This window comes from Chelonus insularis, unplaced genomic scaffold (genome assembly GCF_013357705.1).
Source record: "Chelonus insularis isolate UGA/USDA-ARS -01 unplaced genomic scaffold, ASM1335770v1 contig_6_pilon, whole genome shotgun sequence".
Classification (NCBI taxonomy): Eukaryota; Metazoa; Arthropoda; class Insecta; order Hymenoptera; family Braconidae; genus Chelonus; species Chelonus insularis.
This window is the reverse complement of record NW_023276709.1, coordinates 240,409-254,775: the sequence shown is the minus strand read 5'-3', so window position 1 is coordinate 254,775 and position 14,367 is coordinate 240,409. Positions and strand designations below refer to the sequence as shown.

Genomic DNA, 14,367 nt, shown 5'->3' with positions numbered 1-14,367 from the left:
TTTTTATATTGGAAAACTAGAATTTCATTTCTAACCTTAAATTTATAAATCAATATTTTGTAACACCGTGACAATAAAGATTTTCAAAAATTTCCTACTGATAAAAATAAATTTGTGGGTATTGAAGTTATCACAGATTGGCAAACTTTGCAATTTATATTGATTTTTTGGTCATAGTCAATTTATTGAGTTTATTATATTTAGGTAAAAATATTCATCTATACAGCAACAATAAAACAAATTTTTCTTCATAAAATAAATAAAACCTAATAGCCATGATAAATTATTTATTGTAATACATTTTATTATATGTGATAATAGTTGTAACTATAATAATATACAATAGATAGTATCATCATTCTTCAATTTGATATTCCCATAATAACGTCAATTAACGCTTAATCATGAAATAGGACATAGATTATTTTACATCTTTCATAAGCCATAACACGTTGTTTACATAAATTACTCTAAGAATACAACATGTAGCTCGGTTAATACTCTATTTCAATTCTTAATATTATCTTTTGTCATTGCACAATATTATTATGATGATTATATTTATCCTGTTATGAATATTTCTTGTTCAAGAGATAGATAAATGTTAAAACAAGTGAAAAAATATTGTCCAAAAAAACAACACAGTGAAACATAGTCGAATAATATTACAAAATATAATTTAAATACTAAACTCAAGATATGTACAAATAATTTAATGTCGAATTAAAGAAAGTCAGTTGTTAATGAAAAAAATGCAAACCATACAAATGTTTATTTACACAACTATCCGTAATAAGCACAATGATGGAATGTAAATTCAACTATTGTAAACAAATAAAAATTTATTCACAAAACACTTATCTATCTCTTATTTTCGAAAATTTTTAAAAAGTTTTTCCTGACAAAATTATTCAACTTTTTTTTTTATTTTTTACGTTTACAGAAATATTTTTAATTTCTCAAATTCTCTATCTGTATTTTTACAAAAAAATTTTAATACTTTCGCCTACTTCAATGAATAGCCAACTTTTTATCTAATATTTTACTAAGTTCGATGAGAGTAATTCTTTTTTAAAGATATTCGTATAATGTATTTAAGTTTTGACTCCAATTTATAACAATAAATTACGATAATTCTCACTAATTTATAAATCATCTGTTTTCTATACTAATTATATCATGTACTGAAGATTAATATCCAAATTTTATTTAGATGTATGCATTTATAATTTTACCGATGATTCTTGTAAATAGAAAATTGGATTATTTATAATAACGTTGTAAAAAAACTGCTATTGAAGCTTTGCAATTATTGTTGGCAAAAAATTGATTCAAAACAAAGGTAAGATGAATTTCATTGGAATTCTTAAAAATTTTTTAATTGATTCTTCTTACTTATTAAAAATTATTATTATCATTCAAATTTTATCTATTTCATACTGATACTTTAAAAATCTTTCATAGTTGTATACATTTTTCCTTTATTTATTATTTTATCGCGGTGGATATCTGCTTTTTGTTACGTTTTTCATGGGATTTTCTTTCACTTCTGCTGGATTGTACATCATTGGTCCCTAGACAAATAATAAATTATGAAATTAATAAAATAAACAAGTAATCTAATATTAATAATAATAATAATAATAATAATAATAATCATCATCATCGTCATCATCATCATCATCAAAGTGAAAATAAATATGAAATGATAAGAATAAGAACAAAGCTTAGAAAATGATTAAAAGCAAGAAAAGAACCAAGTTTCCCGACATTAAAGTGTAAAAATTAATTACCATGTCATTTTAACTGATACTCTGAAACGGACTTTAGAACACTATTTTTATTAATTTGTTGCTTATGAAGAGTAAAGTTTATAATTAAGCATTTATTGATCATTTATTTAATGATGTAATTTTAGTAAATACTATTTATAAATACATTAATATTTATGAAAAATTATTTACATATTTGACTTTTATCGATTAATTATTGTTAACTCTCTGGAAAAGATTTAGAAAAAATACTTTAGATTACCTTGATCCGTTGATGAAGACGCGGATCCCTCATGGTGTAGCTCTGTACCTCGCGTGATAGTGAACTAGCTGAGCTCCACCGAGAGAGCTGTACCCATATACAAAATAATAATGCCGTCTCAAAGACTGATAGCACGTTTTTCAAACTCATATTAGATTTTACTGTGCATTTTACTCGCAAAAACTATTTCATTTCTGTCCTTATAATTTATATTCGACTTGTATGTATATTAAGAGACATTTATTAATAAAATGTGTGTTAGCTAGCGTGTAGGAAAAAAAGCGTGAAATAACACCATGCAAGATGAATAGAACATTTGTGAAAGTAATAGTTGATAGGAAATTTGAAATTAAGTAAAAAAAAACTATTCACAATATAAAATCAGCATTCATGTGCAACATATACCAAAATTGATCAAAAAATTCTTACTATTGATAATAATTGTTATTTGGCTACATCATTCTGGTTCCCCGACTGCTTGTAGAGTAATAACAAAGAAAATTTATTTCATTGAAGGAAGATAAATATAATTAAAACAATTATATCAAATAATATAAAATTAATGAGCAGAAATTTAAAAAAGTATTAATAATATCAGTGCAAATACTCTTCATAAAACAGTAGACATTGGTACTTGATAAATTACCTGAAGGATTTTAATTGAAGTGAACAAGACAAAAAATTATAGATCATGATAATATTCACTATCAAAAAATAATAAATACAAAAATAAAGTAAATAAATGAATAAAAAATAATCTAATTAGACGTAAACAATCATTCAGTAGAGAATAAATAAAGGAAATATATCAAGTTGATAGGAAATAAACTCTATACAGCGCATTACAGCCAAGTAGCTTGGAACATATATAAATATATTCAAGTAATTTTATGTATTTTCCTTAAAATAAAATGTTCTATTATTATATGATTGTTTTCGTCATGTATTAGTGTATTAATATGCTAATAAGTAAAATTTTTACTCACTCCTTGAGACGTCGTCGTATCACCTGAAGGTCTTGTTGTTTGTAAAGTAGTTAAAAAATCTACTGGAGCATTAGGATCGTTTACTAAAAAAAAATACTTTATCAACTTAACGACTTTTTAAAAATTAGGTTTACAAAATTTTTTGTTAAAAAATGAAATTCGTTTCTAATTATTTTGGCTTGAACAAAGAAAAACTCTTTTATATATAAAGTCCTATAGTTATATTGAACTTATGAAATTGATCCATGAATAAATTTCAATGACATTCAATTTTTTCATTCTTAATAAATATTTTTTAAATGATAATGTTATTAATATTAATATTTTTCATTAAAAATATTAACTCAACAGTAAATTATGAGACAAGATTGAAAAATATAAAAAATAATTAAATCTTAAAAATGGTACCTGGTGCAGGAACAAATAATTGTGGTGAAGATGCAGCCATGGGTTGCATTAATGGCGACGCTGCAGGTGTCGGAATAGCTGACGGAGGTCCATTACTTTTTACTCCACCAGGATTCATGACATCAATGTAATTAGCTCTCATATTTCTTCCTTTTTGTAATTTAAACATATTGCTGCTACCGGCAATCATTTTTGAAGAATTAGGAGTTTTTGAATCTGTACTGGGAGGTCGTACTGTCGATTCTTGTGTTGACAGATTTTGTTCAGTTGTTATCGAAGTTTTCAAATTAAGCTCTGACATTTTTGGTGGTGGTGCTAAACGTAATGATGCACTATCTCCATCATCATCTTTATTTACCCATTTTTTTGCTATCGGATCCCAAATAATCTGTGATAATAAATAATAATATTGTTTTTATCATTAAATTCCAATTTAAGCAACATTGTTAACCAAGATATTTGCAGTATTAATTGTAAACCTTTTTTTTTACTTTCTTAAATAACTCTTTCACTTTGAATAGTGCAATTAATTGCTGTTCAGAATTGTTTTTGAAAAAATTAATCAAAAAATATTGAATAAAACATCAGTAATTCAGGATTGAAACGAATGATTAGTAGGATTAAAACATAAGTAAAATCCTAATATACTGGCCTTTATAATAATATATCCTGGATTTAAGAAATAGTTGGTCATGATAATTTTACCACGAGAATCCTCGTGAAGCCTTAAGTGACATAAAACATAAAACCATCTACGTGACCTTTCTACACACCAAGATGTCACTTAATTGTTTATAGATAATAAACTTACTGTAGGATTATCATCATCTGGCAAAATCATCTGATTCCTCGGTTTTGGTGTTAATTTGCTAAAAAGTCCGCCAAACCATGATCCTCCTGAATTCGACGCTTTCTTTTCTGGTTGTTTGTCTTGAGGTTTTTTTGTTTCAATAGTAGATTTAGATACTTCAGACGGTGACTCCAAAGCATCTAATTCTTCTAAAGGGTCGTACTGTTTGCCCGTAGATGATCCCATAGAAATTTGTGGCTTTGGCTGAAATGAAAAATACAAATCATAATCGTAAATTGGCCTTAGCAAAGTTTGTCTATGCATACTGTTAAGGCCTTATTAACGTTATTAAATAAAGAAAGAAAGAAAGACAAAAGATGATATTTTAATTTATTCGAGTAACGTTGAGCATCGTAACAGCAAACAATGACAAACCTTGCACACCGATTTATTTTATTCTCTATCATAAGTAATTTGTTTCTTATTTCTGTAAGTGAAAAAGCTGATTATAACATTAATGACTTTATTTGAATATTTTGTTTTACACCATAACTAGATAAGAAATAAATCTTTATTACAGAATTATAATAATTAAAATATTTAATTACCACAATTCAACGACACATCTATTTCAAAATAACATACTTTCAACTCAGTTTATAGTAATAAAAGTTTAACTAAAGTTTACACTCAAACATCAACATTACATTTTCAGTCTATCCATAATATTTTTTTATAATTAACTGTAATAAAGCAGATAATATCTTCTTCTTTTTATAGATATATGACTTCAGTTTACTGGAGCATCTATATCAAATGTTTTAGAAATATGTTTACCCGGAAGCATAGGAATTCTATCATTTACTAAAAATTTACTAACATCTTCACAAGGAGCATCTATATTGAATGTACCACCAAAAATAATTGGTTTATACTTAAAAGCTTCAGAATGTTCTTGTTCATCTGTTGACCAAGCATCTACAGTGTCACAAATTAAATCTTTTCGTCTTATATGTGGTGCAACTCTTACAATTTTTCTTTCTTCAAAATTACAGTACTGTTGAAGAGATTGACATTTTGTGTTGTATAACATAGAACCTTTATCTATCTCAAATGATGAAGAACTAGATGCTGTTAAAGATTCAAATTTCATACGACTGAATTGAATATCTAAATCAGTAGGCGGTTTTGTATAAATATTTGGACTTTTTTCTATTTCATTATCTTCATCATCTTCTTTGGTTTCTTCATCAGTTTCTTCACTGCATGCTGGTTTTAGTTTCGGTTTACATTTGAGAAATATTGGAGGCTGTGATAACGGAGGTTTAGTGTATCGTAGATCTATTTTTTTCGATTTAGGTGTAGATTTTAGATCATTGAGTTTTGGAAATGGTGTGGTCACCTTAGGATACTTCATGAGCTTTTTTGGTTTTTCAATTTTTGTTACAGCAAACGAATTAACTGAGAAAAATGGTAAATAGTTAGGTTGAGAATCATCTTCAGTGCTTGATCGAAATTCATTATCATTTAACATATTTTTCACTCTAGTTTTACGACGTCGTACGGTATTTATAGTAGATACTTCCGCTGAACATTTATTATTGTGATTAGAAATCGTTGCAGTGTATACAGTACTTACTTCAGGTGTTACTAGCTTTTCTTCCTTTTCCGACTGATGCAAGCATGAATAAGAAAATTTGAAAAAATTGTTGTTATGTTAATAAATTATTTTGCGATTATTCAAAGTTGCAAATAGCATAAAGTTTTCAAAAAGCCAAATTAATTTTAATACTGATTTGATGTTTGTTTACATATCGAAGTTCTAATTAAAATAAAATTTGTATTTTTGAAAGTATTTTCGAATTTTTTGAGCATGTTTTAAATAACTTTATATTTTGGTATTTTATGCATTTTTTAATTATTTGTTGTTTGAAACCAAATATAATTTTTATTAGTTTTTAAATTCAGTTTTAAGATGAAATTTCAAAATTTTGTAAAATTTATTTTACTGTTTATGCCCAAAACAACATCTAATCTATAAAAATTTAACAATAGCTTACCTCGTAGTTCCATCCTCCTGATTGTTGAGCAGAGTCGACATCATTTTGTTCTTGAGGATAAACTTGATTTGATTGTTGTTGTTGCCAATCACTAGTAGAATAATCTTTAGCATAATCTTGTTGATTATACACTTGTTGACCCCAATAATCTTGTGGTTGTTGTTGATGATATTGATTAACATTAATATTCTGTGTATATTGAGTATTTTGATCATTACTGTATGTATCTTGGATTGTCGTTTGAAGTGACATTGGTTGCCATTGATCCTGAGATGGATCTATTGTTGGAATTTCCATCATAGAACTTGGTGCATTCCCATAGTCTTGGGTTGCTGTATAATTCCATTGCTGTTGCTGTGGTTGTTGTTGCTGTTGAATTTGCGATGGTGGCTGAATTTCACGTTGAGATGTGTCTGGTAAATTATTTTGTGAATTTACGCATGTATTATTAACATTTTGAATAATATCACCTGCTTGACATCGGTGAACAATCTCTTTTAAATTGTACAACCAAGCTAAAGTTGTTTCATCCTCTATACAATCTTTGAAAACAGGATCGTGAAATTTAATTCGTTCACTCAAGGTATAGACATCATTAACAAACGACTGTTTGTACTTTGGTGGTTCCTTTACAATATTTACAGCAATTTGTTCAAGATACAATAGTGCTTTCTCAATCAGTCCATAATCTACCATTCGTTGAGCAGTTTCTAGTTTGAAAATTTGTAATCCTACTAATGTAAATTCTGATTCACTAAGATTTCTAGCATATTCATAAATTTCTGTTAACATAATTGCTTCAAAAGTTGCGAAATCTCTATAAAGCTTATGATGATTAGCACCAATCAAGACAAGTTTAACTCCTGAAGATCCATAAGTTCCAAATTCAATTTGAGCAAGAATGTAACAGAAGTGAGCTGCATAAATATCGCCCCGAGCAACCAATGTATCTCCAAGGGTCGTGATTGCTCGACGATTAATTTCAGGATTTGCTGAGGTGTTAGAAATAATCATTGCTAAATGTGGACGCCAATCATCCCATTTGGGATCCGATACACAAGTTACACTTGCCGGTACGCGACCCGAATGAAGTTGATACAAAGTTTGAAGAGGATCTTGAGCAGGTAAACTGTTGGCGAATCGTGTCATAACTGATGCATGCGTTCTTTTATCTAATTTACTAGCAAGGAATAATGCATGACCCCAAAGACCTTCATTCATTGCATATTCAAGCGCCTCTTGAACTAAACCATAAATTAAAGTGTTTCTAAATTCATTTGTCATTTGTTCAATTGTTTTTTGTTGTTTTGTATTTTCAATCTCCTGAGGAGCATCTTCATGAACTGAACCTTCTTTTCCCCCAGATCTTTGAGATATTGTTGATTCACGTCTCATAGATTCATTTTTATTTCCATTGACTTCATGAGGATAAGCTTCCTTATTTTGAAGTAATAGAGTAGCAATATCTACTCCTACAACATTCTGTAAAAAAAATAATCATCATTTTTTTGCACAAATTATATCATAAATATTAAAGATAACTTTTTAATATGTAAATAATACTCAAAATTAATAGTACGCGTATATCATAACAAAATTCCTATTATCTTTTTCGTTATTATGATGTCAACAAAGCAAATCTATTTTCACATTAAAAATCTCCAGAATTATCAAACAAATGTCAACACTTGAAGTTAAGAATTCAGAAAGTTACTTATTCAATTTGAACTCATTAGTCCTATTTAAGGATATTTGAGAGTTTCTATGATTGAAACTAAGTTTATCAATAAAAATGTGAAAAAATATTCATTAGAACGATTGAAAATAGTGGCGTAATTTTGAAAATATTTTACCGCACAGTTTTTTAGTTATTAAGAATTGAAATAAATCCTTTTATGGAGATCACGTGACTTCTTTATTGAAACTATATCTTCTGGTATAATAACGTAGTTTTAATAAGAGATCACGTGATTTCTATAAATCTCCATAACTCACAGTAATTTAACAAACTTACTCCATTCTGTTGAATAAGCATGATCATTAACTGATACAATAGAATATACGATGCACGATCAATGAGGTCATCGTTTGTTGAAGCTTTTTTAATTTTCGCTTCACAATATTCAATAATCGTTTTCTTATGTGTTACACCCCTAAAAAATTTAATTAATTAATTATATAATTTTTATTTCATCAATTACATGAACTTTTTTGACTTACTTGATTAATGGTCCTGGATACGCCCGCAATTCTCTTGCAATAGGATCATGCATAAGAAGACTATCCAGTCGCACAATATCTACTCTAGCTCGTTCACCTTCTGCAGGATAACTGGGATGAACGTGTACTAATGAACCAATTGAAAAAGATCCTAACAAATACAAATTATTAATAAAATTATTATTTCAGTTGAAAGATTGTTGAAAAAAAGTTGACTGTTTTTCTTTAACATCACGTAAAAAAAACATCAATTACCCTGAACATGAGATGTAGAAAATTTTGTTGGAGTTAATCGGGAGACTGCTTTTGCGTCTTCTAAAAGAGATATGTCTCCTATTGTTTGTTTTCCACTTGTTGTCCTATGAACAATAAAAATTTTGAATTTATTAAATGAATTGGAATGATTTTTTTGTGTTCACTTTTTGAAGCAAAAAAATTTTTTTTTTCGAACACTGTAAATCCGTTAAAACTCCTATGCGCAGTTCAGCTGCTAACAAAATCTAGCAAGTACTTGTTGAGTCTACAATTAATTTTAACCGGAGATTCTGTATCTCCGTCTCACCTATTCAAATTATGACAAAGATTTGAACGTTTTCTTCGTGCAGGACTGCAAACCCGATTTATACATCCAAAAAAAGGCGCATAGAGAGCTTTGTTTGAAATGTGGAAACCAATAGTTGGTGTTCTTGCTAATCTATTATTTATCGTGGAAGTGTTTAGCAATTGTTTTTTAAATATAATGAGACTATAATAAATACAAATTTATTTACCTGTCTTCGCAGGAGCTTCGTCCAGAATGAACGCTAGCCCGATCTTCAGGATAAGTCGAAACTCCCCGTACTACAGGATGTTGTTGTTGAGCAGCGTAATATTTATTATACCATTCCATGTAAGCAGTAGGATTAGTTCGCCGCAAATTCTCTAAATACGCATAGTAATTAGCCCCATAATCATAAGAACCATAAACATCTGGATTATATCCATAATAAGGATCTCTAACTCTCATGTAATAATCTCTATCTCGATCGTTGTAAGATGATCTGCTTGAAGGTCTTGAACCTTTGGTGTAAGGATCATCAAAATAATCACGACGAAGATCTCGAGGATCGTATTCATCATACCAACGTCGCCTGCCGTCTCGTCTACGATCACGATCTAAATGTTCTCTGTCTCGAACATCTCTTGAAAATCTAGCATCATAATCTCTATGTTCACGAGATCTAGAATCATTCCAATGTCCTCTTCGATCTTCTCTCCTTCTTCCATCCCTTTCATCATCATCTTTTATTCTTCTTCGATCATCTAAATCATCCCTATTAGGCAATCTTCTATCTCCATCTCTAAATGATGTTTCACGTCGGTCCAAATCCTCTCTTGAAGTGTATGATCGATCATAATCATGACCCCGTCGTCGTTCGTAATAATAATCATCATCGTATTTACGATCACGATCATAATAGTTTCTATCTCCTTTTCTATCGTAATCAAATCGACGTCTATCAGTAGGGCTTTGATCCCTACGTCTATCTCGATTATCATCACGACTATTCCCAGATTCTTCGTCATCTCCATCTTCATAAGAGTCTCTACGTTTAGGAGAACTTGACACTAAAGTTACATCTTCTCTTATTGGAGCACCGACAGCTTCTTCTCGTTTATTTCTTGTTTCATTTGATATATCTTGTTTTGCAGAAACTAATGTTTCCTGAGATCCAGGTACTACTCTTGCATTATTGTCTGAAACAGTTAGTGGTTCAAGTGTTGAAATTCCACCAGTTATTTGTCGTATTTCATCAACAGTAGAAGTTAGTTCAGTAGAATCAACTCTACTTCCAGGGATTTCTCTTATTTCTGTTGGTTCTAAAATAATTTGAGAATCATTAATAGCTCTTTCTTCCCCGGAAGGGTCATTTCTTGATTGTGAAGGTGGAAGAGATTGTTCTCTACCAGAGGGATCATTTCTACGTTCTAAAGATTCAGTATCTTGAGGAGATAGTCCACTGCCTTGTCTTTCTTGACCTGATGGAACATCTCGACGTTCAGAACGTTCTAAAGGCAATTTTCTGATATTAAATCCTTGAATTTGAGTAGAAAGGTCGTTTCTTCGTGGATCTACTAAACGAGAATTAGATTGTAATTGTAAATATTCTTCTTGACCAGTCGGATTTCTTCGAGGATCTATTGAACTAGATTGTCCAGGCACTTCTCGTATGAACGGAATATCGCTTGGAACTTCATCATTTTCATCATCCTGAAATATAATAGACTCTTGATCATGATGAGAGTCTGTTAACTCTCCAGTTTCAAGAAATGTATTTCTATCATTAGAAGCGAACTCATAATTTTCAGAATGTATGTCAGATTGGAGAGATTGTTGCAGTGGTTCATAAATTTCTTTAGATGGTGTAGGAACTTTAGTATCTTCTATAGATGATTCAGTAACAGGAATCTGATCATGAGAATTGGATGATGATGTATCAACATTAATAAAATCAGCAGTATGCGTAGTTGTTTTATTGTACCAAGTATCATAACTCGTTGAAGAAATAACCTCAGTTGCTTGTGAGTTAGAAATTTCTATGGAGTTCGATGATGACATAGACTCTTCATTAGATTTTGATTCAAGAGATGCATGAAAATTTTCAGCTGAAGTTTTGGGATTTGGTTGTAAGGAAACAGTTTCTATAGATTCAAAATGCGATGAATGTGACTGTTGGACATTCGGATGTACTATGGAACTAGAAATGTGAGTAGAAAACTCATGAGAATGAAGAGAAGATGGTACCAGAGGACAATTATAAATATTAGAATATTCTTGTTGACGAAGATGTGGTTGAACACCAATCTGAGTTAAACTTGTATGCTCTTGTGAAAGATTAATTTTAGATTCTTGAGCAGCAGAAAATGGTGTGGTTGTTATATGTTCTTGTGAATTTATTGTAGATTGAGCAACACATTGATTTGAAACAGTCAATTTTTCTTGAGGTTTATGAATAATTGGATGAGATATAGTAGATTGAGAAGGCCACGGATCTATTATTTGAGAAGACGATTGTGGTGGAAATGATGATTTTAAATCATCAAATAGGTTGTGAGGTTTTCTAGCTAAATTCAATTGATTTACGCCTGTAGTTAAATCACTCAATGAATTCGTATCTTTTTCTGCATTCCAGCTAGAATTAGTATTTTCTTTAACGTTAAAAAGTTCAATGTCGCTTGATCTATTTTCTGAACGCTGCAATTCCATAAGATTACTTTTAATCTCAGGTATGAGTGTAGATTTATCAGAGTGATTTTCCGATTCAGAAAATACCGAAATCTGCTCTTCAAGTAGTGAGTCTTCTAACTTTTTGTCTGCAGTTACTATTTCCCCAGTTGAAGAAGCCAAATTGATTGATGAAGATCCAATCGATTGCCAATCTTTTTGAAGATGTTTATTTTCTTCAGAAAAACTGTCTAAACTGACGTCTTTCAATTTATTGTTTAACTCAGAATTTTTTTCTTGCCACGTATGAGTTGGATAAAGGGATGCATGTTGCCGTAATTGATTCGAACTAATATTAGAATTCTCTAACTGAGAATAATTATTTTGTTGACTTCGCTGATCAACAATTTCATTTCCATGATTGCCTTCATATCGTTTATTTGATAAAACGATTTCTTGACTTGGCTCTTTTAATTGATTAGTTTCAAGATTTCCATGGCAGTTTTGTGGTACATTTGAAATCTGTGATGATTTTATATGTAGTTGATGCAACTGCGGTGGAGGAGATATTCGTTTTAATTGCTGCTGATGCGATGGCTGTTTTACTGATGATTGCTGCTGTTGTGGATGTTGGTTTAATAGTTGGTGTTGTAATAATTCAGTTAACTGAGGCGGTGACTGGTGATTTAATTGTTGCTGTTTATAGAATTGGGATGGTTGATGTTGTACTTGTGCCCATTGAGTATCAATCATAGAAACATTTTCCTTTTTAGAATTAGGATCTGTCCAATAAGTCGAAGTATTCGGTGTTGGAATTTGCCAATTTTGTGCTGGAATATTTGACTGGTTGGCACTATTTGAATTGTTATTATTTAAAGAAAATTTTTGGGTACTAACAGTTTGATTAGTTAAATCAAATGGCGATGAAACTGGGGGGAAATAACAATTTATGTGTTGAAGATTTTGATTTTCATTTGTAATCGAACAACTTTTGACAGAATCAGTTCTTGGTGGTTGTTGATTTAAATTATAATTCGAATACTGATTGAATGAATCAGGTTGGCTTGGAGTTGATTCCTTACTTGGACCAGTTCGTGGTGTATTTCTACCTGATAATTGATTTGGAGTTAGAGGAATAGTTTGGTTATTGCCATTAATATTAGTATAAAAATTATCATGAGTTGAATTCTGTTGATTTGGCCTCAAATTCGGATAAGTAGAAATCAATTGTTGTTGTTGTGGTTGTTGCTGAAGTAGTTGAGATTGTGTCTCAGCTGACTGATCAATACTCCAATTCCAAGCGTCGTTACCATTGTCAATATTTTCAGAACCCCAATCCCAGGGATCGCCAGCATTATTTGTTTGATTTACGGCTGATTGAGATGGATATGGATTGATTGGTTGCATATTGGGGGGCATAGCAGGCCAAGAGTTTTGATTTTGTAAACCATATTTTGACACTCCAACCGAAGCAGTATGATCTGCTCGCAGTTTACCTGATCTGGCACGATATGGATTCTAAAAAACAATTTTTTTGATATCTCAATTAACTTTTTTTATCGATTTTAAATATGTAATTTATTCAATTAAATACTCACATTCATGATATCACTTTAGAAGTATTTTAACTTTCAATATTTAATTGTAACCTGGAAAATCGAAACTAATTTGTTATAAGTCAATAGGAAATTCGTTATAAAAACTACTATTAATATATGAAGACCAACACAGAAAAAAAAACTGTATAAAAAATCATGTTTATTAAAATTATATAACAAAAACAGTGAGAAAGCATAAGAATAAATATTGATATGCAGTAAAAATATGGAAACTCATAAATAGTGAAACTTGGTGCATAGTATAAAACAAAAAAATGTAACCAGCTGGAAAAGTTTATTATACAAAGCATCAAGTAACATTCTGACTATTCAGTTGTGAATTTTTTCTTTTTTACTTACTTAGTAATCGTGCTCCGTGTCTACATAACTATGTCTTCCAACACGTTATTGTATTGTACCAGAAGCAAATCTAATAAAACTCAATTAATTTTCAAATCACAAAAACACGAATCAAGGGTGTTTTTATTTCTAGGCCAATCACTCCCGTATAAATATTTAAAAAACGTTTATATGAAAGAGGACATATTTAGAGGAGGGGTGGAGCGAGATGTGGGCTATGTGCACGTCACAATTTTCCTTTCACTACATTTCATTTGGCTAAAATTGTAAGCCTGAGAGAGATAGATAAATAAGACCGTCCACGCGGACATTTCGTTATACCACTTTTCGATACCAGATGGAAGTTTCGTACATTTTTGAGGTATTTAAATTACCAACAGTCAATCAACTGTATAATATTAGCGCCAAGTTTAAATTGAAGAAAAAATTATACTTATATTTATCGAAAAGCTGTACAATTTCATAAATTTATGTTTTTTTTTTGAATAAAAATACAATGAAAGCGATGTTTATAAAAGTACATGCTAGATCAATCTGATAGAACATTTATCTTTATTGTTGAATATATATTTTAAATTGTAATTTGTTATGGTGTGGGAAGTTCTCAAAGCGCATGAGAAAAATGTGTACAGTACCGGACATAAATGCTGTTTAATTTTTTAAAGGTTATACATGTAATTTCCCTATACCGTCTTATAGAAAATCA

The 14,367-nt window shown here is 30.1% G+C and overlaps 1 protein-coding gene across 9 annotated transcripts; it reads right to left on the bottom strand.

Moving 5' to 3' along the window:
- Nucleotides 1-270: 270 nt before the first annotated feature.
- On the bottom strand, nucleotides 271-13,941 carry Sec16 (Secretory 16). 9 transcript variants are annotated; one of them, XR_004690813.1, is made up of 14 exons: nucleotides 13,662-13,940; nucleotides 13,302-13,352; nucleotides 9,269-13,221; nucleotides 8,754-8,857; nucleotides 8,499-8,649; nucleotides 8,293-8,431; nucleotides 6,279-7,760; nucleotides 5,858-5,890; nucleotides 4,240-4,482; nucleotides 3,429-3,816; nucleotides 3,021-3,103; nucleotides 2,464-2,511; nucleotides 2,035-2,121; nucleotides 1,523-1,574 (listed from the first exon to the last, which is right to left on the bottom strand). XR_004690813.1 is itself a non-coding variant. In XM_035089703.1 (13 exons), exons 2-13 carry the CDS (start codon nucleotides 13,305-13,307, stop codon nucleotides 1,494-1,496), a joined length of 6,750 nt encoding a protein of 2,249 aa, XP_034945594.1. In that variant the 5' UTR covers nucleotides 13,308-13,366; nucleotides 13,662-13,940; the 3' UTR covers nucleotides 271-1,493. The 9 variants fall into 9 exon arrangements, 7 of the variants coding, with proteins under 7 accessions (XP_034945594.1, XP_034945597.1, XP_034945598.1 ...); XR_004690814.1 differs by having other exon boundaries at nucleotides 2,464-2,508; XM_035089703.1 differs by lacking the exon at nucleotides 2,464-2,511 and having other exon boundaries at nucleotides 271-1,574; nucleotides 13,302-13,366.
- Nucleotides 13,942-14,367: the final 426 nt, after the last annotated feature.

Coding starts and splice junctions, on each gene's coding strand:
- Sec16 (XM_035089703.1), bottom strand. Junction 8,650..8,753: donor TTCTACATCTCATGTTCAGG/GTAATTGATGTT, acceptor TGTATTTGTTAG/GATCTTTTTCAATTGGTTCA. Junction 1,575..2,034: donor GTCTTCATCAACGGATCAAG/GTAATCTAAAGT, acceptor TTATTTGTCTAG/GGACCAATGATGTACAATCC.